General features: G+C 38.5%; 1 protein-coding gene and 1 pseudogene across 5 annotated transcripts in view; both read right to left on the reverse strand.

The window, feature by feature from the left end:
• Cep192 (centrosomal protein 192) overlaps positions 1 to 22,502 on the reverse strand; it is an 87,205-nt gene that overhangs the window by 62,519 nt on the left and 2,184 nt on the right. For 4 of the 5 annotated variants that reach the window (XM_076912522.1, XM_034517717.2, XM_076912523.1 and 1 more), the window contains exons 3-15: positions 21,911 to 22,078; positions 20,691 to 20,819; positions 18,323 to 18,471; positions 15,964 to 16,016; positions 15,498 to 15,618; positions 14,181 to 14,308; positions 11,843 to 11,984; positions 10,991 to 11,118; positions 9,107 to 9,467; positions 7,987 to 8,124; positions 4,562 to 4,626; positions 3,313 to 3,522; positions 377 to 500 (exon numbers count right to left, since the gene is read on the reverse strand). In XM_076912522.1, coding sequence (XP_076768637.1) covers positions 377 to 500; positions 3,313 to 3,522; positions 4,562 to 4,626; positions 7,987 to 8,124; positions 9,107 to 9,467; positions 10,991 to 11,118; positions 11,843 to 11,984; positions 14,181 to 14,308; positions 15,498 to 15,618; positions 15,964 to 16,016; positions 18,323 to 18,471; positions 20,691 to 20,819; positions 21,911 to 22,074 — 1,912 coding nt within the window. In that variant the 5' untranslated portion in view covers positions 22,075 to 22,078. Of the gene's footprint in view, positions 1 to 376; positions 501 to 3,312; positions 3,523 to 4,561; positions 4,627 to 7,986; positions 8,125 to 9,106; positions 9,468 to 10,990; positions 11,119 to 11,842; positions 11,985 to 14,180; positions 14,309 to 15,497; positions 15,619 to 15,963; positions 16,017 to 18,322; positions 18,472 to 20,690; positions 20,822 to 21,910; positions 22,079 to 22,502 lie in introns of those variants that run through there. The other variant, XM_076912525.1, reaches the window with a different exon arrangement.
• LOC117719560 (non-histone chromosomal protein HMG-17 pseudogene) lies at positions 2,435 to 2,987 on the reverse strand (annotated as a pseudogene).

The raw sequence follows: 22,502 nt of genomic DNA on the forward strand, positions 1-22,502 counted from the left end.
TTACACAGAGAAACCCTGTCTCGAAAAAGAAAAAAATTCTATAGATATTGCAGGAATGTTACATGTAGTCTACTTTAAATTTCATAGCATCTCTAATTTCTATTATTCCTTAACAGTAATAATTTAATAAGCCAAATTTAACTAGGTCATTTTAAATTATTCATATTTGCTATAGTAGTTTATACAAAAGTTTGGGTGAATTTTATTTCTCTTTTCTACTTTCAGTTAAAAAGATGTGAAAATATAAAAAAAAAATCTACAGCCCATGTGGAATGTTATAAAGCAATGTATAGTAAACATCTTCACCCAGAGAATATGATCACACTATTACAAGTTAAGACAAAAGTTCCTTCAAGTCTTTCATTTAATCCACTACCTGAAGAGAAACCCTGGTGAAGATGAGTTATTTCTTTTTCCAGATCACTTCTTGACACATCAGATTTTATTAACGCAACAGGCTCTCTCTCCTCTGGTGATCTAATAAAATAACCAAATGATGGCTGCAAAAATAATTAAACATAAATTAATTTTCCTTAACTTCCAACCACTTTGAAAAGCTCTAGATTACTTTATCTACTATGACTAAAACATCCAAATGATTTCATTCTTGCCATTTAACTTCAAAAATCTAGAGGTGAACTTTAAAGTCCAGACAGAACCTTTGAACTGGTTACCCATGAGAGCACCTGTCTGCTCACCGATAAGACCTGGGCACTACATCCAACATGGGGAGAAGAGGTTTTGCTTCAAACAAAACTTTTTGTTTCTTCAGTCACAGCTATCATTTAGTCACTGTAACTGATGGTGTAACTCAAATTCGCTATGTAGAATAAATCTTGATCCTTGCACCTTCATGTTTCAATAGGTCACACTTGTCCCAGCTTTCACCACCTCTCTTCCCACTAACCAAGCCTCTGCCAACTGTTCTTCCTCTGCGTTTTACTGGCTCTCACCATGCAGGCTCCTGACAAAGGTAGTGGAAATGTGGAATTGAACCCAAGCAATATGACCAAGTTATTCTCTGACTCCAAGTCCTTCCTGGAAGTTCAACTGAGATACCACCAATATCCTACCCAACTTACCCTTGCCCTGGTCCCTCACATTAGTTCTATCTGCCTTTGATGAACCACTCTGATACCTGTCTCTGGGTCTCACACACATGGCTTTCTTTTACCAGGAACACTGTTCGTCTGGATCTCTGGATAGCTGCCTCTTTGTTCCATGTCATCCCCTCAGATAACATTCTATAACAGCAGAGGGAAGCCACTTTCTGCTCAGTCATTCCTTATAACACTTACCACTACATGAACTGTTTGCATTTTAAAAATATGTATAACTATCACTTTTTTTTAAATCAAAACATTCCAACATTTTAAAACATTTTACAGATAGATGGAATAAATGAATACTACCAATTGACCATATAACACCAAAAGTTACTCAGTGCATACCTGTGTTAACTACTTCATATGTAGCAACATATCTCAATCTTACAAAATCCCACAAATAGCACTACACTTTAGAAATGGAGAAATTAGGGCACAGAACACATGTGAAGAAGTTCAATGTCATAGAAGTAGTTAAAAGGCAGAACCAGAACTGAAACCAGGTCTGACTAACCACAAATCCTAAGCTTTTAACCACTATTCTGTCTCGCTCCCATTCTGCCTATGTCTTTTTTTTTTTTTTTTTTTAAACTGTAACCAGCTTTATTAAAGATTCTTTTCATAAACAATCATGGTATTTCAGGCAGAACATGGGCAGACAACCAACAATATACAAGAACTTCCAAATTCCCTTCTTGTATAGACTACCAAAATCAGAAAGCCCCTATAAAACCCAATGAAATCTTCATTCAGTGCTTTGAAAATGGGAAGTGGCTTAGAGTGAAGGTTGACACTTCACATTAAGGATGTTGTTTAACAACTTTTCACAAGCCGACCCTGACTTTCAAGAAATGAACATGGTAGAATTATCAATCTGAAGATCCACAATCTTTTATAAAAGGAACCCATGCTCTTCTGAGAACACTCAATGATGTCACTGTAAAGTCCACATTGCCCAACAGACTGGAAAACCAATTTTGGGGCCCAGGTTCCAACAGGTCTCTGGTCTTAAGGGAATTAAGTCTATGTTGATGGTACAGGGTGAAGAGCATATGAAAATGAATTTAGAGTTTCCCCAGACTTGGTGGCCACCTATGTCAAGACCAGGACATCTCTCCTGGAAGCCAACAGAAGCCTTTCAAAATTATCAAGGAAAGAGGTTTTCTGTCCTCAATATCCAGCTTGGGAGATATTTTGTTAGTGACACATGATCCTTGCCCCCCAACAATGAAGTGTTCTGTGTGCTAACAATATAGCTTAAAAAAAAAAAAGTAAAACAGAATTCTGCATTTTTATAAAACTTGGTAAAAATAGTATTTCAAGTTCAAGGCCAGCATGGTCTACAGAGTGAGTTCCAGGACAGCCAGGGCTACACAGAGAAACCCTGTCTCAAAAAACAAACAAACAAAAAATAGTATTTCAAACTGTACAGTCACCAGAAGCACACAGTTATCAAAAATGCACACACGTCACTTGGCATCTCCGGCACCTTCAGCTTTCTGTGCCTGGTCTGTTTTGGCATCTCCATTTTCTGCAGGGTTATTCGCATCCTTGCTAGCATCCTTGTAGCGTCGGCTTTCCCCTTCTTTCCCTTGGGTACCTTCTCTCCCTTCTTTGCAGGGGCCTTTTTAGGCTTGGGCTCTGGCTTTGGAGGAGCAGGTTTAGCAGACAACCCTGCAGATCTTCTCTCTGGCTCGTCCTTCACTTTGGCTTTGTCTCCTTTAGCATCCCCTTTGGGCATGGTGGCAGCAGGGGATGTGGGCGCTGAACACAGGTATACAGCGGCACACGGGTTTGGTCGCTGCTTCTTCCTCTGCCTGTCTTAAAGTTGCTATATTCTAAATAGATCATCCTAATATTCAAAGTAAAAGAACCCTGGGATTGTGGCTATCCCCACAAAAACTCATGTTGAGATTTGGGCCCCAAGATTGTGAGATGGTAGGGCCTCTCAGAGGCTTTTGTTCTAAGAAGGAAGTGCCCTTAGGAAAACATTAGGGTAGGTCTCAGAAAAATGGTCAAGTAAAGGCAAAAGAGAGTTATTTAAAGTTTGGTTCTCTTCACTTTCTCTTACACACATCTCTTTCACGCATACCCATTCCCCCACTATGTGTTGCTACAACAGCTTATCCAGTCTTGGGGCTTGTACGTCCAGCGACACACAAAGGACACGAGTGACTTTATCACTTTCAGCGCATTTCATACTTACTCTTTTCACATCCTTACCACCACCAAGGCAACCAAGAGCTTCAGATCTTTGTGCAAAGAACTCTCCTAATGACAGGCGTAGATAACTGCCATCATCTTTATCGAAATCTGATGTGCCAAGAGATTTTCTCAATAAATAGTAATTAACTGTTGTTACCCAGGATGTATCACCAAGTGCCACTGAAGCGTTCTGAACATCTATTTTTTCATCCTAGAAAAAAATAAAGTTATTGTTTCATTTTTTTCCTCAACAAGGCTTATCCTTGTCTTTCTAATGTGTGAAAGTAAAATTAAAAGAACTAGGAAAACTTAAAAAGTAACTTTTTCAAAACATGGTACAAAACATTTAGATAAACGTAAGGATGAGTAACTACTTAAGTGTACGGAAGACCTCATTTTTGTGTATGTGTTACAATATGTACTATCTGAATGAGTTACTTAAACACTGTTACAAATTAGAATATACACATCTTTACCACATTCAATAGGATTACCTCCTAAAAGCCCTATTTTTTTTAAAGCACAGAGATATCCATGGAAATTTTACAAAGAATTTTAAGTAAATTAAAGGTAAGTTTAGGGGCTAGAGAAATGGCTCAGTGGTCAAGAGTGTGAACTATTTCCTAAAGAGGACCCAAAAACCATTCTCAGCACCACATCTATCAGATGGTTCATAGTTGCTTGTAATTATAGCTCCGGAGAGATCTGGTACCACTGGCTTCTGCAGTGACCTACTTACGCATATATTCACATAACTAAAAGTGATTTTATTTAATTCTTTTTTAAAAATTTAGGCCACTAGCCTGACAATGACAGCATCACCTTGGTCCCCAAGACACATGGGTAGAAGAAAATCAACTCCCAAAAGTTGTCCTCTGATCTCCCACACGTGCTGGCCCTAAGCACCCCTACCACAGGCACACAATAAATAAGTGCAGATCTTTAAAAATAAAGATACAGTTACTGTTCTGTTGTTATGGCTGGTATGTGCAGCACTGGAAATGAAGGACAGGGTTCTGTGTACCAGGCAACTGCTATGCTTGTAACCTACATTCCCTTACAAAGATATGGTTTAGTATATCAGTTTTCAGCTAATAACTTAGGACAAAAGAGTTAAAGTTGCCATAACATGGGGAAAAAATGAGAAATAATTCTATACTAACTGCTGAGGGGAGGGGGCAGAGTTTTTTACCTAAATTTAAATTAATACAAAAAAATTTAAATTTAGGTTAGAACAAGTAATTTCAAACCTGTATAAATGGATGTTCTTTATTGAATTCTTCTTCATCTTTTGCAATTAAATCCAATGCTTCAGCTTAAAGAAAAACAAGTTTATATAATTACATTTATATTAGCACACACAAAAAGCAAATTTAAAAAAATGAAATAAGAAGACACTTTGTCATGGGGATGGATGCATATGTGGGGAGGTGTGCTTCTGCAGGTGTACCTGTGCATATGTGGGGAGGTGTGCTTCTGCAGGTATACCTGTGCATATGTGGGGAGGTATGCTTCTGCAGGTGTACCTGTGCATATGTGGGGAGGTGTGCTTCTGCAGGTGTACCTGTGCATATGTGGGGAGGTGTGCTTCTGCAGGTGTACCTGTGCATATGTGGGGAGGTGTGCTTCTGCAGGTGTACCTGTGCATATGTGGGGAGGTGTGCTTCTGCAGGTGTACCTGTGCATATGTGGGGAGGTGTGCTTCTGCAGGTGTACCTGTGCATATGTGGGGAGGTGTACTTCTGCAGGTGTACCTGTGCATATGTGGGGAGGTGTGCTTCTGCAGGTGTACCTGTGCATATGTGGGGAGGTGTACTTCTGCAGGTGTACCTGTGCATATGTGGGGAGGTGTGCTTCTGCAGGTGTACCTGTGCATATGTGGGGAGGTGTGCTTCTGCAGGTGTACCTGTCAGCTCTAGAGGCCACAAGTTAACTTCAAGTGTCTTCCTCTAGTGCTCTGAGTCTTATTGTTGAGAAAGCTCTCTGTTCTTCAGTGTCCTGTCAAGCCCCTAGCGTCTGCCCACTTACCCCAGCCCTCACTGGGGTCACACGTGCACAGCACTAGCGCGCTCCCATCCATCTTTACATGAATACTGGCAATCAGAGCGCAGGCCCTCCTGCTTGTACAACAAGCACTTTTATCCATTAAGCCAACTCCCTAGTTCATGAAATACACATTTTTTAAGTATGTAAAACTTCCATTCACACAATTTATACAATTATATTAAGTACATAAGGTTGTCAAATTTCCATTAAAACATACACTACCATGACTGATTTCAGTTGTGAAAATTTGCCCTAGTTGATTTGTGAAAAGTATTTACACATAATTCCAATTGAGTGCAAGCATGATAGCATGTGTCTAGAGTCCCAGCCATTCAGGAAGCTGAGGTAAGTAAGAGTATCATTTGAGCCCAGGGGCATGAGACCAACCTGGTTAATAATAGCAAGATTTCTATTCATAATAAGAAATATTCCAGATTCAGGAAATGGCTAAGTGGGTAAAGCACTTCCCATGTAAGCAGGAAGACTTAAGTTCAAATCCCAAATACAAAAGCCAGACACAGTAGTACACATGCCTAGAACCGTTATATCCTTCAGGAACATATGAGAATCTGGAAGCTCATGGGCCAGTTCAGCAGTGAATAAGAGGATAAGAGAAAACCTTATCTAAATTTAAAAAAAAAAAAAACCATAAAGTTAAGGACAAACATCTGAGGTTGTCCTGATCCCAAACACATGATGCACAAGATGCAACCATTGTGTCTACCTGCAAAAAGAGCACACACACAACAATGCAATGCTCACACACACAAATAAAACAAATATTCTTTAAATTAAGCAAGGCTCCAATTAATTTTAGCTTTAAAAAGTTGAGTACACACAAATTAAGAATTTTCTCTGGCAGGGTGTGATGGCATAGCCTAGAATACCAGCATGAGGAAGGCAGAAGCAGGTAGGCCTCTGTGAGTTTGAGGCCAGCCTAGTCTACATACTGAGTTCTAGGGAGTCAGAGCTTTGTAGAAAGAACCTGTTTCAATGTCTCAAAGAGCCAACAAAAAAAAAGCGCGGGGGGGGGGGGGGGAGGGAGAAAAAAGAAATCTGTCTAGAGCTGGAGATGGCTCAGTGGTTAACAGCATGTACTACTCTTCCAGGGGACCAGAGTTCAATACTCTATCAGGTGACTCACAGCCACCTGTAACTCCAGCTTCAAATGAAACCCAAGTCCTCTACAGGCACCTGCGCTCATGTGTACATACCTATATAGACATACATAAAATTCTTAAAATAACAAAAATAAATCTTTAAAAAAAAGAAAGAAAGAAAAGCTGTCTATGTATACACAGGCTTTTATCTGACTGAAATGCCTCTCTACAAGTTAGTTACAAAGACGACTACTAGAATTCCCATGTACTTGTGTGGTCAGAAATGTACTAGACTCACAGAGTCCCATACCCCAAAACAAACAGGAAACAGGCAGTCCTCTCCTATCTGCCCTTAAAGATAGATCCTCATGAGTACCTTTGCTCTCATGGGGGTGCCAGGGTCAGGGGTGCCTGAGGACACTTCCTAGTCTATACCCCAGGAGCCTCAGCACTAGAGTCCAGAGCTCCGCCTGAGGGGATTCTAAACATACATGAGACCAGGGTCTGGCCTGCTAGTCTGTGGTCCGGGCCTCAAGACTGTGAAGAAAGGATTCAAGGACGGTGAAGAGTGAATCAGAAAGGAAAGTCCACTCATGAATCAAAAAAGGACATTTCCTCTCATGTGCCCACAAAGGGCTAATTAGATTCAAACTGTCCTTTAGGTCAAGTAGAGGGTCTCATGTTAACAACTTGAGAAACAGACACAGTTCTGGTCAGGAAAATCAGAGTGCCAAACACAGCTCAGGAATTCTACTGCCAGAACAATGTAAGTATATGTCTGCTGAAGCAATCACCATAACAGAGAGCCTATGACTGAACATCAAGAACCATGAAGCCCCCAAAATTAGATGAAAAAAGTATAATCTATACAAACATGTTTCTGTGAATCTACAACTAAGAGCTACAAACACTATGGTAAAATGTGAAAGCAGCAACCAAGCAAATCTAACAGCCAAGAAAGGATAAGGAAGGAACTCGGCCCACAGAAGACAGCACAGAAGAACCTAATTCACCTGCATGAGTTTCTCATCACTCGATGTTTACTCCGTTGGGCTGATACCTCAAATGCTGTCTATTAAACTTCAGAGTACTTTTCCTAAGGAATTTCCCATTTAATCTGCAATGCTCTAGTGTTTCCCACCCCTCAAAATCAGCCATGGACATTAAGGAAGAAAAGTTTCAGATATTTAGAAAAATATAAACCTAATTATCAGCTAACCTAAAATAATGATCTTCTCATTTGCCTCGACTTTTTCACTGGTTAAATACTAAAGCAGTCCCTTGCCTTCTTGTTAGAACAACAAAAAGAAGTGATGTAAAACCTCATCTGTGTTTCCTTCTATCAAACCTTGTAACTGTTTGCTACATCTTTTACATTAAAGATTGCAGAATGCATCCTTTATATTTACAGAATGCAATTGTATTTCAGAAGGGATTGTATATGACTGACTGATACAAGCCGACTAGATTCAAACCATCATCATAAACAATGAGTCTGGCACAATAAAAGTGGTTATCTCCATACTTACAACCAGATCTGAAGTCTTCATTCACTTCATTATTTGGAGACATCTGTAAATCTTGATGATCAATAAAAGACGTGTAGTAGGCGAGGTCAGTGACCCATTTGCCGTCCTCATTTTGGTAGACTACGTTCTGTGAGAGATCTATTTCAAAAGAGTAAATGCCAAAACCGTTGAATGATGCATATAACAACTAACTTACTTAACAATGATACTGAAGTCTGCTCAAAATCAGTTTAAAAAAGGAAAATCCATTTTCCCAAAAAGGGAAATACCTTTGATAGCAACAAGACAAACTTACCCACAAGTTTATGAGGTATAATGGGGAAAAAGGAAGGTACACTTGCATTACCTGTCTGCTTAACATTTTTATTTCTGAGCAACAATCATGCAATACTAGTATATTTTGAAAATCTTTAAAATCCACAATAACAAATAGAGGAGCTCATGGGGTCCAGCCCCACACAGGGGAATTGCTGGTGTTCAAGGGCTGATGTGGGGGAGAGAAAATTTTCTTTAACAATATAATTACTAGGGAGTTGATACAGCAGAGGACAGGCTCACACCATGCTTACTGGCTCTGATTAAACCCCGAGGGAACACAAAACAAAAACAAACAAGACATTTAGGTGGGACAGGAGTTTGTGGGTAAAGAGGGCAAGAGAAGGTTGAGGGATAAATGTGACCACAATGTACTACATGGTTGTTTAGCCTGGGGTTTTTGTGGAACTCCTAACAGTGGGAGTTAGGGTGTCTCTGACTCCTTTGCATACTTTTGGGACCCTTTTCCTCCTATGGGTCACCCGATCCAGCCCTGATAGGAAGATTTGTGCCCCGTATTGTGCCTTCTTATACCATGCTCAGCTGACATCCCTGAAGCCTGCTCTTTTCTGAAGGGAAATGAGAAGTGGATCTGGAGGGGGCGACTGGGAAGATGGAGGGAGGGGAGGCTATGCTCAGAATGTATTGTTTATGAATAAAAAAAGAAATTGTTAATGGAGATTTTTTTAAATCCATAAAAACATTTAAATACTTCAACATAAATAATCAGGGAATTCTATGTGAAAGCTTGGCCTAAACATCTTACACTTCTTTAATTCTATTTAAAATGAAATAGTCTACTTACTGTCATTAGTCTTTGCACCAGACTCATAAAATTCACATGCTCTCCTTTCACAAGTTGGTGACCAAAAAGTATCAGGAGAATTCATTCCATTGTCGCCATGAGTCTTCGAAGATGCAAGGTTCCCATGTTTTTGAATAACCACTGTAGGAGTCTCTGTGGTTAAGCATCTATCCACATTCAGAACTGTTTCTAAATCTGAAGCCAAATGCCGATTTTGTTGAGGAGATTCTGAATCCTGTTTGATGTAGTCAGCTGGGTCCAAGCCACCTTGTGTGTCATTTGTACTGTGACTATAAGTAGATCTGAGACTCTCATCCACAACATGCGGCCTCTTCACCAGAATGTCCTCTCCTCCACATTCCTTTAAGAATTATTAATGGAACAATAATAATGAACAAAGCAATGCAACTGTTATAAAATGCTTAGTATATAAATAAATGGCCTATTTAATATTCAGCATATCCTAGACTATATATGAGCCAAAGTTCAGCAATTTACCAAAACCCAATTTAAAATGTGCTCAGGCTCACGTCTATTTACAGATGAATTGTGGGGATAACAAGTTATCAACTTGGTTATTATAATTTAAAAAATTAAAATAAAGGAGAGAAAGATATACGTGGACTGACAATACTGACGTGCTTTATCAACTGGGGCCCAAATGAACTAGAAGAATTCGAAGCTTTCCAATCTCTCTAAAGAAGATGGTGTCTGCCAATATACTGTCAGAAAGCCTCAAAGTAAGAAGCCCAGAACCAAAGCATCCAAGATTTGGCATCTGTCACTACAGCTTGTCCTACAACTCAAACACCAATGCACTGCTCTGAGGAGACAACACACTAAGAAAAGGGAGGAGGAGGCAGCAGAACATGCTGAACTTTTAGCCAAGAGAATGAAGAAAGCCAAAGAAAGACACCAGGAATCAACTGCCAAGAGATAGATGCTATCCTTCCTTATTCTGAGTGCAGTCAAAAATAACTTTTTAAGAATAGCAAATAAATGATCAGACCTTAAAAAAAATGTGGTCATAGCAATAACACACATCAACAGACTTATAAACCAAAAGGAGGCCTCTCTGTCCATCACAAGACAGAACTGTAAATTACACACTTGTAATTACCAATAAAAGTCTCTACAAAAGCAAGCCCATTAGTGTGACAAGCTGCATAAAACTAGTATAAATAAAAGCCTTCAAGTGAGCCAGGCGATAGGGTGGTACATGCCTTTAATTCCAGCCTTCAGAAGGCAGAGGTAGATGGATCTCAAGTTCAAGTTCAAGACCAGCCTAGTCTAAATTTTTTGAGTTCCAAGACAGCCAGGACTGCCTGCCTGACTATATACATACATACATACATACATACATACATACACACACACACACACACACACACACACACACACACACACACAAAGCCTTCCAGTGAAGTACTGCATCTCCTCAAACCACTTGCCAAAATAGACCTTCTTTAAGCTGCTTTGTTACGTCTAGGATACGTTATTAATACAGGCTTAGACTGGTAAGTCGATTTCAGTCTAGCTGAGTTGACTTTCAAGTTTCAACCCTCTTGCCTCTACCCAAATGCAGGAATTAAATGCACAGACCACCACACCCAGCTATGTGCTCTATTAAATGACTACATACTAGGATAAAGAACTTTTCAAATGAGTAACTAAGTGCATGACTTCAGATGCTTAAAGCCAAGAAAATGTACACAATTGTATAACAGTGATGCCAATAATACATACAATCAAACACAAAACATAGGAATAGTAATTTTATATTTTTCCCGTATTTTTCAGAGGTCAACAACTTCTTCTGAAAATCTGGTATCATACAAATGTGAGAAATTACTAGGAAGTTAGGTAAAATGTTCACCAACTTACTCTGCTTTGATCTGGAACAATATCCTTCAGACTGTGTGCCCCTTCCTTCTCAGTTCTCCAGGTGTGAGAGTAAAGAGATAACACATTATCTACCTGCTTTTTATTATCTACAGTACCCACACAGACACCTGAAAATAAGGGAAAAGGGTTAATGGAACCATATCAAAGTCTAGGTTGTCTAATGCAATAACAGTCTTCCTAGTTATTACTTAGTATTCATATGACAAATTCTGCAGATAGGAAACAAGTGAAAACAGGCACCAGTAAGGGATGAACATGAGAAAGCTGGTTACATACAGAGAGCTGATCTCTCATTCTCCAAGGTCTGAATAGGACACAATCATTTAAAATGGCCACCTAAGAACATACCACTGAACTTCTACCAGTACCATGCAGACATAATTAAAATTATTTCTAATGTCTTTATATACACAGAACTGTTAAAAAAAAAATTAATGATGTCTGCAGTTTCACATTAACATATAACACAAAACCACTCAGAAACAAATTTAACCAGGAGGCAACTACCTCTTGCTCAGGCGTTAAAAACTCTTTTCGAAGTTTTTGGGCTAAATATTCAAAAGGGAAATGAAAATAAACTGAAAACTAATCACAACAAAGGGTTTTTTTCCTAAAAAGGTAAACTCAAACCCAAATTTAAGAGCAAAGAAGAGCCAGACATGGCAGCCCATTCCTGAACTTTCAGTAGTCAGAAGTCTAGGCTAAAAGACTACAGTGAGGCGAAGTCCACCTGGAGTACACAGTAAGACCCAGGCCAGCCTAGGCTACTATATGAAATCTTGTGTCAAACAAATCAAAAAAGGAAAAAAAAAATCATATTTCAATACTTACTAGTCCCTGGCAGACGACCATGGCCTTCCTCAGACTCTGTGTCAGTAGTAGGAGAATTTCCTGAAGTACATGCATCATGAGGAATCAGAGGACTGTTATTTTCTGATTGAAACTCACAGTTTAAGATACTGTTTTCATTTGCCTGTTAAGAAAGTATCCTCTTTTAAATTAAAAAAGAACATTTTGAGGACAACAGAATATCTGCCTTACTGAGGGCTGCTAGATAGACAACAAGAAAGAAACAGAAACACCACCATGGCAAACACCAGTGTATAGTGCTTAATTCCAGGGGCTTTAGCACTTTGTGAAGACTTGCTGGAGACAGGATGTTTACAAGGCTTTGATGTGTCATCCCACAGATGATTTAAACACAAAGAAAAAAATCATCTGCATCAGAGACATGAGCAACGACATTACCAAAGAGCACCCATGGGAGAGCCAATGCCAGACAGATGGATGGCAAAAGCAAAGAAACATCCACTGCTGTGAGGTGGTGCATACACAGTAGCCATGTTTAACCAGCTTACTCCTGAGGAAAATGGATCACTAAAGTTCTTGCCAAATGTCTATCTTTTTTTTTTTTACTTTATGTATATGAGTACACTGTAGCTGTCTTCAGACTCCAGAAGAGGGCATCAGATCCGATTACAGATGGTTGTGAGCCACCACGTGGTTGCTGGGAATTGAACTCAGGACCTCTGGAAGAACAGTCAGTGCTCTTAACCACTGAGCCATTTCTTTAGTCTATCTTATTCTAATTAGGAGATACAGTAATCAGAAGTTTCCAGATTAGGGGTCTACAAAACAAAAAAGCTAAATTGTATAAAATACTTAATGCATGAATGAATTGCAAGTTAAAATAAAGAAACCCAGGTCATATAACATTTTATTAAACTATGAATCACAAACAGTAAAAATAAAGAATATTTTAGAAATAACTGAGCAGATTTGAATATAGTCATTAATTTAATCCAATGTATCAGGAGCTGGAGAGATGGCTCAATGGTGAAGAGCTATTCTCAAGAATTTAGGTTTGGGGCTAGAGAGATGGCTCAGTGGTTAAGAGCACTGACTGCTCTTCCAAAGGTCCTGAGTTCAATTCCTGGCAACCACATGGTGGCTCACAACTGTCTGTAATGGGACCCAATGCCCTCTTCTGGTGTGTCTAAAGACAGCAAAAATGTACTCACATATATAAAATAAATAAATCCTTAAAAACAGAAAAAAAAAAAAAAAAAAAAAAAGAATTTGGGTTTGGCTCTAGCACCTATATAGTGGTTCACAACCATTTGAAATTGCAATTTCAAGAGATCTGACACCCTATTCTGGCCTCTGACGGCATGCAAGTAGTCTAGACATACATGCAAGCAAAACATCCATATGCATGAAATATATTTTAATTTTAAACTACTGTATCAAAGGTATATTATAACAACGTGTGGCTATGTTGAAAAATGTTCTTATTCATCGGTGGTAAATTTTAGTGTATAGTCATAAATCATTTGTAATGTGTTTTCAAATGATCCAGAGAGAGAAAATGCTATAGCAACAAGATGTTAACTGCTTAATGCAGAAAAAAAATGCCCATTAACTACATTTTCTACCGAGTGAGTTCCAGGACAGCCAAGGCTATACAGAGAAACCCTGTCTCAAAAAACCAAAAAAAAAAAAAAAAAAACAAAACTACATTTTCTTGCCTTCTTGCTTGTAACCCATGCTGGCCTTGAAATCCTATCCTCCTAGACCAGCTTTGGAGTGCTGGAATTCTTTGGTTTTGGTTTTTTGGGGGGTTGGTTGGTTGGTTTGTTTGTTTGTTTGTTTTTTATTTGTTTGGTTTTTCTTGTTTTTCGAGACACGATTTCTCTGTGTAGCCCTGGCTGTCCTGGAACTCACTCTGTAGACCAGGCTGGCCTTGAACTTAGAAATCCACCTGCCTCTGCCTCCCAAGTGCTGGGATTAAAGGCGTGCGCCACCACCGCCCAGGTAGTGCTAAAATTCTTAACCTTTTTTACCTTCTTAAGTGAGACCAAAGTAAGAGAAAACAGAGAAAAAAATCAATTTTTTCATCAATTTGAAGTCCACAGGAGAGCCATAGACTTAAGTTTATAACATTAACATGAAATGAATCAGGTGTAGTGGCAGGAAACTCTAATCCTAGCAATTGGGGAAATGGAGGCAGATGGATGAGAAGATCAAGGTGAGTTATAGGTCAGCCTGGTCTACATGAAACCATATCTCAAAACAAAACACAAAAAAATCTAATAAGACAGTGATTTACAAGGTCAAAGTTCTTTATAAAAACAAACAAAAACAAAACACTAGAACATAATTCACTTACAGGGAACTTAAAATCGTTCTCTGGTGACTCCTGTTCTCCTGCTTCATAGATCATCCCTGGAATGGCTAGTTGTTCAAAATATGCTTCTAAATGATCATCATAAAAGTCTTCATCATTAATATCATCATCTATTGATAAAGTAGAATGAAAAATAAGCTAGGTTTTCAAGTAAAAACTGAAATACATATAATTTTTAATCATAAAACTGATAAAACATGGCAGGGTAGTGGATGACACAATTTTATTTTTATGGCAAGCATAAGAAAATGATCATAAAGCCAGATGGGTTGGTGTATAGCTGTAAATTGCTAGCACTTAGAATGTAGGAACAGGGCTGGAGAGATGGCTCAGCAGTTAGGAGCACTGGCTGCTCTTCCAGAGGACCCAGGTTCAATTCCCAGCACCCACATGGCAGCTCACAACTGTTTGTAACTTCTGTTCCAGGGGATCTAACACCCTCAAATATACATAATGTACAAACGCTAATATACATTAAATAATAAATGAAAGAAAGGAAGGAAATGTGGAAGAAAAAAAAAAGTAGGTAGGAAGGAACAGAAAATGCTTGCAAAATCAAGGCCACCCTGGTCTACAGAGCAAGTTTCAAGATAGTTATAGTTACATGAGAGAGTCTGTCTCAAAAAAAAAAAAAAAAGAAAGAAAGAAAGAAAGGAAGGAAGGAAGGAAGGAAGGAAGGATGGGAGGGAAGGAGGGGAGGGGAGGGGAGGGGAGGGGAGGGGAGGGGAGGGGAGGGGAGGGGAGGGGAGGGGAGGGGAGGGGAATCAGGAAGGGGGAGTTAAGGTTTAGGATACAACTTAATGGTAGAGTGCTTGGCTAACAAGCAGGAGGTCTCTCAACAATTAAACAAAATGCCAAGATGCAGAGGCAGGCAGATGTCTACGAGCTTCTGGACTGCATAATCTACTTAGGGAGTTCTAGACCAGCCTACATAGTGAGACCCTGTCCACAAAGAAGTAAAACAATAAATCTTGCTACTCAGAATATTCAACAGAAAAGCCAGGCCTGCTGATACAGGCCTTCAGTCTCAGCACTTAGGAGGCAGAGACAGGTGGATCTCTGTGAGTTCAAGGCCAGCTTGGTCTACAGAGTTCAAGGCAACAGCCTGGTAACAGTCAGGGCTGTTACACAGAGAAACCCTATCTCAAAAAAACAAAACAAAGCAAAACAAGTCAAGAAAGTTTTGTTACAGGCAGAAGGAAAAGACAAAGACAATGACCAAAAGTGTACTAACTACTGCAATACAGACAAAAAGTGAAGTGGCAAGGGAAAGGAAGAGCATCACTCATTCTGTGGTACCAGAGGAATCATCCAAGCTTGTCAGTGTTAAAAGTTTCTCATTGTCTAATAAACTGGTTTGGCTGAAATCACTGTTTGGATTCTTGGCTTCGAGATGCTTCTTAGGATCAGGCATAGCAATCTAAAAAGAAACAAATGGTACAAGGCTATAAAAAAGACCAAGTATTTAATCTGCAGTGCAATAAATTTAAAAAGTAAATTAAAAAAAATTTTTAAAAAAAGTTGAGCCCGGCAGTAGTGGCACACACCTTTAATCCCAGCACTTGGGAGGCAGAGGCAGGTGGATTTCTGAGTTCGAGGCCAGCCTGGTCTACAGAGTGAGTTCCAAGACAGCCAGGGCTACACAGAGAAACCCTGTCTCGAAAAACCAAAAAAAAAGTTTACTCCAATATAGCAGGGTATGTGTGTAATATAAACTTTTACTCCATTACAGCATTCCAGAAATTGATAATATATAAAAATTTACCTTGTGTTCTTGATTATTTGTCCATGATTTTAAGTGAAAATCAAGAGCTGAATCTATTAAAAAAACAAAAACAAAAAATGAAGGGACAGATTATTTTTCAACCTAATCATATTTAAAAACAACGAATAAAAGAACTAAACATTTTTTATCTTGAAACACAATAGATAATACCGGATGATAATACAGGAATCCATCCCTGCCCACCAGGAGCCAAAGACTTGGCCTTTCTCCAGGCCACAGCCGTGCAGCCAGCCAAACATGGACAGAGGTTACAGAAACCACAAACTACAATAAATCCTTCCTTTCTCCAACTAAGGTTTTCCAAGAACTTGTCACAATTAAGGAGTCAGAGGGGTATATATCCTAATCTATTTTATTGTTTTAAATTCTGTAAATTCATTTCCAAAACAGGTCACCATCTCCTTTCTCTCTTTGTTGTTTTGATTGGTTTGTTTTGGTTTTGTTTTTTTGAGACAGGGCCTCACTATGTAGTCATGACTGTTCTGGAAGCTAAGCTATACAGACTCTCTGGCCTCAAACTCAGAGACCTCCCTGCCTCTGCTTCCAGCTTCCTCATGCTGGGATTAAAAGTGTGTGCTAGCATACTCAGTCACCATTTTCCATCAAAGTTTGAGTTTCAGTTTCTGCAAATCTTCAACAATGCTTGCTATTCTTTTTTTTTTGTTTTTTGTTTTTTTTTTTTTGATTCTATGTGATTAGTGTTTTGTTTGTATGTCTGTGCACCATATGTCTATAGTCCCCTCAGCCATCAGAAGAGGTGTCGGATCTCTTTAAAGTGGAGTTACAGACAGTTGTGAGCTGCCATGTAAATAAGAGGAATCAAATCTGGGTCCCCTGAGACAGTAACAAGTGCTCTTAACCACTGAGTCATCTCTCCAGCTCCTGATTTTTATCTTTTCAATATATCTATTTTGGGTATGAAACAGTATCTCATGATTTTGACTTGCTTTTTTCTGATGATTTACACTATGAAACACCTTTCTGTGTGTTTACTGGCCATATGTACAATTTCTATAGAGAACTGTCTATTCAAACCCTTTACATATTTGTCTTATCAATATTAAAGTTCTTTATATATTTTTAATACTGGCACCTTTCTGTATATTTAATTTGTAATTATATATTCAGAAAATATTTTATATATTTTAATATATATATAATTAAATACAGAAAAAAATTTTTCCATTGTTGGTTGTTTTGCCACTTTCTTGACAGCTTACAAGTGTAGCTGATACTAATGTCTTCGATCTTCATAGATAATTGAAATTTTACATCAGGAGAAACACAAACGTACCTAACAACTGTTCAAACTATAAATGTATATTTGCTCATCAATCTTTTAACACTCAAACATAATATTATAAGTACTGAATTACAGCTCCAATTTATATCATTGCTATAGTAAACCAAAAATATATAGTTTTCAATTTCTAGTTTTGAGTTCTTTCGAAAAGAGAAAGAACAAGTTGGGGTGGGAGAGGAAACACAGGTATGATGAGACACATCTCCATTCCTGCCATTCAGGAAACTGAGGCAGCAAGATTGCTGTAAGTTAGCTTTAGATTGACTACACAGCAAGGTACAAAGCCAATCAGAAGTATATAGCAAAACTGTCTTCAAAAAACACAAGGGGGAGAAAAAAAAAAAAAAAAAAAAAAAAAAAAAAAGCCAGGCAGTGGTGGCGCATACCTTTAATCGCAGCACTTGGGAGGCAGAGACAGGCGGATTTCTGAGTTCAAGGCCAGCCTGGTCTACAGAGTGAGTTCCAGGACAGCCAGGGCTACACAGAGAAACTCTGTTTCTAAAAACAAACAAACAAACAAACAAACAAACAAAAACAAAAACCACAAGGGGCACAAGGAAAGAAAAAGAGCAAGAATTTAAAGCACACACAGGAGCCACAAGTAGGAGCATCCAGTAACTGTCGACAACACCTCACGTTTTGTACCTTTCCTACTTTATATATCTACTTAAAAATGAATTTTTAAAATGAGTCACCTTTGAGTATTTTAAAAGTATAAATTTGATTGTCTAAGAAACAATAATTTATTTTAGAATTTCTAATTCATCCATTCTATTAATACAAACATAAATTTCGATTGAAGAGGAAAAGTGAGGAATACTAGCAATGGACCCTGTAATAAAGAGGAAGAGCTCCACCTACCAACCACATCATTCCCAAGGCCAAGGAAACCCATCAAGAGAGGTCTACAAAAGCCCACGACAAACCAAAACACTGTGTTCACCACAGGACAAAAGCAGACGACATACCAAGCAGAGGACAGGGAAATTAAAACCATTAAAACGTATACATGAAATAATTTCTAACACTGCATACCTGGTACCTGTTGCAGAGGGGAAACTCTATCCAGAAGACTCTGACCCTGAACAGATGTAGTATTAGCTTGCTTCTCTTCTGCTCTTGGTTTCATGAGAGCACGTGACAAATGTGGACTTTCTATGTAGTTCTTTTTCCTTGTAGCAGAACTTTTTAAGGGAGTAAAATTATGATAAAAATGTTAACTACCTTTAGGTAATCTATAAAAATATTTCAGCTCTGTATTCTATCTTCCTAGAAATGCATTCTGGGGCTGGATAAGTTGGCTCCTGTGGCACATAGTTCACCAGATACAGAGAGAATAATCTCACCACTATCCTGCCTCTCAAGTGGAAAAAAAAATATTTTTTTCTTTACCACATAAGTATTATGCCTAGAAGACAATCCAACTTCCCTTTCTTTTCTCTCTCTCTCTCCCTCTCTCTTTATTTATTTGTTTGTTTGTTTTGTTGTCGTTGTTTTCAAAACAGAGTTTCTGCATGTAGCACTGGCTGTCTGGAACTTCTAGACCAGGCTAGAACTCAGACACCCACCTGCCTCTGCCTCCCACGTGCACCACAACCGCCTAGCTAACATCCTAGCTATTTCTAACAATGAGTTATACTTTCAAATACTAGAATAGTATGCTTGCCAAGACAACAAAATCTTTGAATTAATAAAGGTTTTGTGGTTGTTTGTTTTTGTTTTAATAGAGGGTCCCACTGGGTTCTTGGTTCCCTAGAATTTACATAAAGGCCTGGCTGGCCTGGACCTTTGATATTCCTGCCCTACCTCCCAGGTGCCGGGATTACATACAGTACACCACCACAACTGGGAAATAAAGGGTTCACAAGTTCATTTCGACTCTTGCCTCTGTTCTCATAACTAACTTTCTGTTTCTATACTTTTGTATTCAGATGAAAATGGTTTTTGTTAATAGCAATTTCCCTTCTGATAGAGACGAAGAGCCAAGCTTAAAAAACAAAACCATGAGCTTCAAGTTAAAGAGGTAAGGACCCTGCCATACTTCCATACACAGCCTTTGTCCTAACTACAATTTACTTCCTATTCTTCTCTATCCCTTTATAAAGCTGTCATAAATTAAATACCTCTAGCTTAAACCAAAGCATACTCATACATAATACAGGGAAACTTCACTTCAATAAATGAGCACGGGGGTAAAAATACTGTAAATGACATAAAAGTCTCAAACAAACAAATAAAAAAACAAATAATTTCTAAAAAGAAAACATATATAAAGTCTATCAAGAGGCAATTTACAACATAAATGAAAGTAGTGAATAATGTCGTAGCACATTCAACCTTGCCAATACTAAAATGCAGAGTTAAACAGAAACCTTAAGACTGTCTATACTAAAACCACCAAGAACTTCAAGATATGTGGCAGAAATGTCCCTGCCTAATCTACTTGCAGCGGAGATCTATGATTGGATAGGGAAAAGTGAGGCAGAGCTAAGGGAGGCAGAAGCAGGGAGTCAAGAGAGAGGAAAAAGGCAAAATGGCAGCGGACTTAGACCCCATGATTCAAGTAAATAGGAAGATATGAAACCTAAAGGTTAGGAATGTTGGGATACTTTCTAATCTGTGTGGGCATCTTATGTATTGAGATTTTACTGATATATATAATATATCCATTGGTTAACTTTAAGCATCAAGAGTTTTGATTTACTGGGTTACTGGACGGTGGGTCCGCCAACAACCCGATTACCACGGGGCGAGCTGGAGAGAGCAGCCCAGTGAACCAGCTTGGGGGCTCGGCTTTGTGCGGGGAAAATGGCAACTAAGCCAGGAACCAGACGGACGGGCTCTTTTCTAATGTCACCAGCTACAAAGTTAAGTTTCAGTTTTAGAAATTCTGGTTTTTCTTCAGTGTATACATACAGATTTATAAAATTATTTTTACCTCTTAAATGAAAGATCACAAATAATACTAGGACAGCAAGATGAAATCAGTTGACAAAGGTTATCTGCCATCAAACCTATTTCCCGGGACCAGTAACAGACTCCAGTAAGGTGTCTTCTGACACCCACACACGTGCCAGGGCATGTTTATATGATCAGGCACACATGTGCACACCCCCCCCCAATGTAATATTTTTAAAAAAAGAAGTGAAAAGAAAAGAAAATGTAATCAGTATCTCTTCTGTAGTTAACAGATGATACAGCTTTGATACTTTGGCTGTCTTCCTAATAACTGCTTGTAGTTTTACTTTTATCAATGACTGTTTTATTTACACTCAGAAAAAAAAAATTTAAAGGCTAAAAATGTAGTTAAAAGATGTACAGAAAGGTCTTTCTTAGAGACACTAAGAAGTAATAATCAAAGACAGAGTCACACATTTTCCCCAAGTCTAAGGCGAGAACTTACTCATCACTCTGAAAGCTGAGCTGTAATCTTTCTCTTGGCTCAGTGTTGTCACTCTGGCAACTGGGAGATGATGCAGAAGGAACTGAAAACCTCTCTTCAATTAAGTACGATGCCTGGACATCAGGACACCTACACAAAATTGTTAGGATTTAAATTACTTACAATTAAAACTCACCTTGTTGGGCTAACAATATAGAAATTTTGGTAGAGCATTTGCCTAGTATGCATAAAACTCTGGGTTTGATCCCAACACTACATACCCTGGGTATGGTAGTACAGGCTTATTCATAATTCTATGTAGAAACAGGAAGACCAGAAATTCAAAGTCATCTTGAGCTACAGTAAGTTTGAGGCCAACCTGGTCTACTTGAGACCTGTCTAAAAATTAACTAATGTCATAGGGCTAAAAAATATAATTAACCACCATCAAATAAAAACACACAGGAGCCTCAGTGTTACCATAACCCCTTTAGCCCAAAGGTAAAAATGCTACCCTTCATTGTTAGATTGGAAAGTAGTTCAATAGTGGTCAGATATTTAAGCACAATCTGAATTTACACATTGCAAAGACCACCCATGAAATCATGTATGGACTGATATAAATAAAACATACTAAGCCAAACATGTGCTTGGTTATAAAGCTAAAATAAGAAATATAAAAAAATAAAAGGTGGTTTGGTTCCTAAAAAATAAGAAACTTAATCTGAGTAATTTAAAACTATTTGAATACAAGGTAAGTTACTTCATAATCATACAGCAAGGGCTAGGGAGGTAGATCAGGGTAAAGTGCTTGCTTAAACATGCACAAGGTCCAGGGTTCAAGCCACAGTACTATGAAAAGAAAAACAAAATCAGAAGCGTTCGATAAACTCAGCTAGCAAGGAAAGACAACCACACAAACCTAGTAAAGCAAGGAGCAAGCTGAAATGTAAAAAAGGGAAACTGTCACACAAAAAGATGTAGTGACTACCACAATCACAGATCAACACTGAAAAACAATTCACCAGTCTCCTTTCTCCAGCTAGAAAACTATTCATAGACAGATTTTCAGACATATTCTTGAACATAAACAGGAAAGCATATAAAGCCAGTAAGCTGGGAGAATAAGAGGATAACAGTTACCCAGAGAGAAGCACTGGGAGCCAGAAACCCAAGTCCTAACACAGCCCATACATACTCTCTCTCTCAGTGTACCACAGGGTTTGTAAAGTGAGTCTTACCTGTTGTCAACGCTGGGTCTGTTCTTGGCAAGTGTAGAAACAGCAATGGGCAAGCCAAAATTTGATGGAAGAGTGACATTTCCCAAAACCTCACTATTACCAAGTAGTGAATTGGCTAAAAAGCTTGGAAATGACTCTTCTGCTATTCCTCGGAAATCTTCCATCTCACTGCAACAACAGCATTTGAAAAGTAAGTTGAATATTTTATTGCTATAACGTCTTCCAATGATCAAAAGAACAATGTTTCTTAAAAAAAAAAAAAAAAAAAAGACAAGATTTTTGTAACATCAATAAGAAAAAATGGTTATTAACAAAGACTCTGAGCTAAAGTAAGCCTCAGAATACCTTGCTACCCTACAATTAAGAACATATACACCAAATACTAAATTTACCCTCTTATAACCATCAGAGCACAGAAATTCAAGTTGGATTTACCCATTGTGGTGGTTTGAATAGAAATGAACCCCCCACCCCCATTCTTGTGCTTGAATGCTTGGTCTTTAGGGAGTGGCCTTATTGGAGGAAATATGTCACTGTGGGGGTGAGCTTTGACGTCTCATATGCTCAAGCTAGGCCTAGAATGTCAGTGTCC

This window comes from Arvicanthis niloticus, chromosome 14 (assembly GCF_011762505.2).
Source record: "Arvicanthis niloticus isolate mArvNil1 chromosome 14, mArvNil1.pat.X, whole genome shotgun sequence".
NCBI lineage: Eukaryota > Metazoa > Chordata > Mammalia > Rodentia > Muridae > Arvicanthis > Arvicanthis niloticus.